The sequence below is a fragment of the Acyrthosiphon pisum genome, chromosome X (assembly GCF_005508785.2).
Source record: "Acyrthosiphon pisum isolate AL4f chromosome X, pea_aphid_22Mar2018_4r6ur, whole genome shotgun sequence".
Classification (NCBI taxonomy): Eukaryota; Metazoa; Arthropoda; class Insecta; order Hemiptera; family Aphididae; genus Acyrthosiphon; species Acyrthosiphon pisum.
The window spans coordinates 2,354,588-2,359,054 of record NC_042493.1 but is presented as its reverse complement, the minus strand read 5'-3'; the positions used below and the strand labels follow the sequence as shown (position 1 = coordinate 2,359,054).

General features: G+C 31.5%; 1 protein-coding gene across 1 annotated transcript; it reads right to left on the bottom strand.

Moving 5' to 3' along the window:
- Positions 1-2,536: 2,536 nt before the first annotated feature.
- On the bottom strand, positions 2,537-3,448 carry LOC103308789. The gene has a single exon (XM_008182841.1). The coding sequence runs from the start codon at positions 3,446-3,448 to the stop codon at positions 2,537-2,539; it is 912 nt and encodes a 303-aa protein (XP_008181063.1).
- Between the last annotated feature and the right edge of the window lie 1,019 nt (positions 3,449-4,467).

The following is a 4,467-nucleotide window of genomic DNA, read 5'->3' as shown; positions in this document are numbered from 1 at the left end:
CCTAAAATAAACTTATCTTTTCGTATAATATACATTTATCTATGTGTTAGCTATAAAAACATGTTTTTATTAAGTATGTTTTTGATACTGTAATAAATCTGTAATGAAAAACTGAAAACACTAGAAACGTTTTTTTTAAGATTGGCCTGGATGTGGGAAAAAATTGGCCTCTTTAATTGTTTGCACACCTTAAAAAAAAAACTGAAATGGCGCCCCTGCGTATAAGTGTACCTAAACCAAAAATGCTCTTGATATAAACGTAGATTATACGGACTGTGTTCATTGGGTAATGTACAACTGCGAATTAGAAAATTCAAACGGAAAAGTTAAGATTAATTTTGAAACCATGCATCTAATATTAAATAACGAATTGAACAACGTTTGAGTCACATATAGTTGGTACACTTAATGGGAAACGAAGTGCACAGGTTCAGCTAGTAAATATATAAATATTGAAAATTAATAATTTATTATTTTCCGTCAACTCTTTACATAAATGTAAAAATATTTAATACTTTTGCATTATGTAAGATAGAAAATAGTTATAAAATTAATAATATAAACAAAAAAATATTAGGCATTTAGAGATTTTGAAGTGTTTTTTTGTTTGGGTCAGGATACTGTTGACAATGTTTTTCAACGACTTGCATTAAAAACTGTTTTTGCTCCTCTTGATTGGCCAGAACTGAATTAAAATATGAAATTAAAGACACTCCTCGCTCTGCTATGTCATTCACAACTTTTAATGACCCCACTGTTTTCTTTCCACTTAGAAATTCTTTATTAGTCCCCATGTGCTTGAATCAGTTCGTAGAAAGTTTGTTTTAATATTTAATTCATCAAATAAATGTATTGTTTGATTTGTCACTAAATCTGATAACTTCTTCTCAGCCAATTCTACTGCTCGTATTTTTAATTTTTTTGCTTTACCTTCATCGCTCCCTAAATTTGACAAAGCTGATACCATGCTCAATTTATTTTCATATGAAACATTGTTATCAAAAAAGGATAGACCTAGTAATGTTGGGCTCAAGTACCACAAATGACGAGAAAAACATTCTAAAGCTATTTTAGCTATTGTCTTATTCTCATAAGCTTTTAAATTATTTATAAAGTTTAAATCATTTTTGGGGGCACTAGCAGCATTAGGCGATGTAAACCAATATTTAATATACACTTTGACAATAAAAACATTGAATGTTTTTAATCCATCGAGAACTTCGGGTTTAATTCAAACTGTGATCGAAACATATACATTTTCAAACAGTAAATGATTTTAGACATCCACCTTGCTATATGGAATACTCCGGGTGCTTGTATTGTAACTTTTTCACTTATATTTTCTCCAAGAAATATCAAACTCAAATGTAGTAATTCTTTGTAATCATCTCTTGGCTGATAAACTGATAATTGCTTTCGAATAAAATTGATTATATCATTTTTTACGGGTATTATATTATAAGAAATAGAATCGTCCAACATTGCACTTTCAAACCCTTGTTTATTTATATTATTCCAAAATTTCGAAAATGTTTTAAAAAGTTATAAGTCAAGGCCAGATTGATGTTCAATTGGAAGAGAATTAAATACTTTGCTGATTATTATTTCAAATATATGATGTCTATAAGCTAGACCTAAGAGATTTCTTCCGATTTTTCGTTCTAAAATAGTACAGGCCTCCTTTTTTATACCAGTGTTACTAGCTGTGGTATCAAAACACATACAATTTACTCTATTTACAATATTCCATTCATCTAGAAATCGAAATACAGCGCTTGCTTGTTCTTCTCCAGTTCCTCTGTATAATTTTAGTACTCCGAGTAGTTGCATTACTCCTTCTCCTGAGACTAAAACTGCTAAACGATCGACTGAGTCTTTAGACATTAATTCTGGTATTATTTTACCGTCCCAATGAACTGTAAGTGCAACTGCAGGTTGAAAATCTTGTTTGATTTCTTTAGCTATATTTTCCCTATGCGTTCGTCTCATTCGACGGATTGTTTCTTTATTTAAAGCGATTTCAGAAGTATTTAAACCAATTGTTTCAGCTGTAGCAGCTAATATTTATGTGGCATTACGATCACTAACTTTTGTACGATCGAGTGCTGACTCAACAGCACGATTAATTATATTCCTCGGACCAGGGCCGGCGCTAGCAAATACTGATGGGGGGGTATAAATATACGAATTTGCCGACTGCATTCGTAAACAAAATCCACAAATGTTGTCTTGGTCGATTATCTTACACGCAAGTAACATAGCAGATTTTTGGGTTCAGAATAACTCATTTTATTATATAATTAAATTAAATTATGGATCAATTTACTCTAATTTTAAAAATAATAGATACTAGAGTAAAATATAATATACTGAACGGTCTGAACGCAAAATTTGCAATAAAACGCGTGTGTAAAAGAGAGTCAATGATCGGTATCTTAAAAATGTATTGGATATTAACAAAATTAAACAATAGAATTCAAATTCAAATTTTATATTATATAAAAATACAACAACTTCAACATTATAAATTACTAAACTAAATTTGAATCCTTCTTTCCTTTAATAGGGACCATGCTTTTACTGAACTTCTTAAATCTAAACAATCCAAGACATCTTTGTTACTATAAAGTAACATTAAATGTTGAAGGCGATCTGCTCCCATAGTCGATCGTAAATAGTTTTTAACGATTTTCAGTTTACTGAAAGCGCGTTCATTTGAAGCAGTACTTACGGGAGCTGTAAGTACTAGCCTGCATAGCTTGTTTGCAGTTGGCAAACAAGTTTTACAATCTTCAGATAATCTAAATATTTTGGTCAAACTATCCAATTTTTTTACGTTGCACTGGTGGTCTAAAACTTTCAATTCGGCAATCACTCCGTCATAGTCATTCATTTTAAAATCTTGGCATCCCGGTGGAAATAGTTCGATTACTTTTTTTACATTTTCTGTTAAACAAATTTGTTTCCATGGCATTTTAAACAAAGTAATCATTGGTTCAAATGTCACCAAAGATTTTTTTAGATGTTCATTCAATAAAACAATCAAAGTATTTAGAACTTTTTTAAATTCTACTCGATAAAAAGTAGGTAAATCAATTGAACACTGTGTGTCTGGATTTTGGTCAATTTTTTTTGGCAAAAGTCTTTTCCGATGATGGCGATTAAAATCTGACACTGGATCAATACCTAACTGTTCAGAAAATGTTATTGCGCTGCTTACTAGGTTGTTCATTTCTGTATTATCGCTGTTCATTTCATTTAAGCTACTTATTGAATAATCAATTAACATTAAAGCATCAATTATGTTCAATTCAGTAGCTTCAAGTTTTTCCGTTAATATTTTGGTCTTGTACATAATATTTTTCATGAACGATAAGGAAACAACCAAGTCAAATGAAAGAAGTTTTTTTACAAGTCCTAGTGCTTGATTTCGGGTATTCTTGTCCATGTTTTGCAAATTAATTATTTCTTGTAAAGTTTCAATTATTATTTCAAATGAAACCCACACAGCTTTTATAGATTCTGCACAGCGCTGTCCATCTAGTTTTTGAAAGATTACGGAGTTGTAATGACTTTTCTATGGTAGCTAATTTTGACTTAAGGTGAATGTGTCTTTTAGTGCTAGCTGAGAAAAAAACGTATAGATTTTCAAGTGTAGAAAAAAGATCACATATTAAAATACTAGCATCACAACTATGCTCGAGAAAGGTGTTTAATCTATGAGCTTGGCATGGTGTGAAAGGAATCATATGGCCAGCTAGTTCTGATAATTTTTGTTGTGTTCCATTTATTCTACCTGACATACTACTAGCATAATCATAAGATTGAAAAGCAATATTCTCTACAGGTAAACTATTTTAAACCAAAACTTCATACATTTTTTCCGCAACACCTAATCCAGTTTTATCTTTTGCCTGGCATACTTCTAATAACCTTTCTGATACATTCCCCAATGAATCTATGTAACTAACACAAACTGACAATTGATCACTTCGTGAAATATCCGGGGTAGTATCTGCCATAACTGAGTATATACCAGCATGTGTGACATCTTTTATAATTGTTTTCTTTACATCATCAGCTAATAGCTTAATAAATTCATTTTGAGAATCATGACTAAGGTATGTAGTTTTATGATTTCGAAACGATTTTTCCTCCAATATTGTAGCAGTGAAGTACGATCGTCAATCACAACAATAATCGAATATTCAAATATCTAAGACTATGATAACGACGTATATTCCGACCACGGCTATAAATAAATTCGTTACGCCATGATTCGTGAATTGTAGCCGTAGCCGTCCACGATAAATGTTTTTGTAATACCAACTAGCGGCTAGCGCAATCTAGTTCTATAATTCAAATTTTTGCCGACTATTTAATTTTATTTAGCGTATGGCTATACCTATATGCCGACTATATAAATGGGTTATTCGTTAGTGGGGGGGGGGGGGGGGGGCCCTGGAA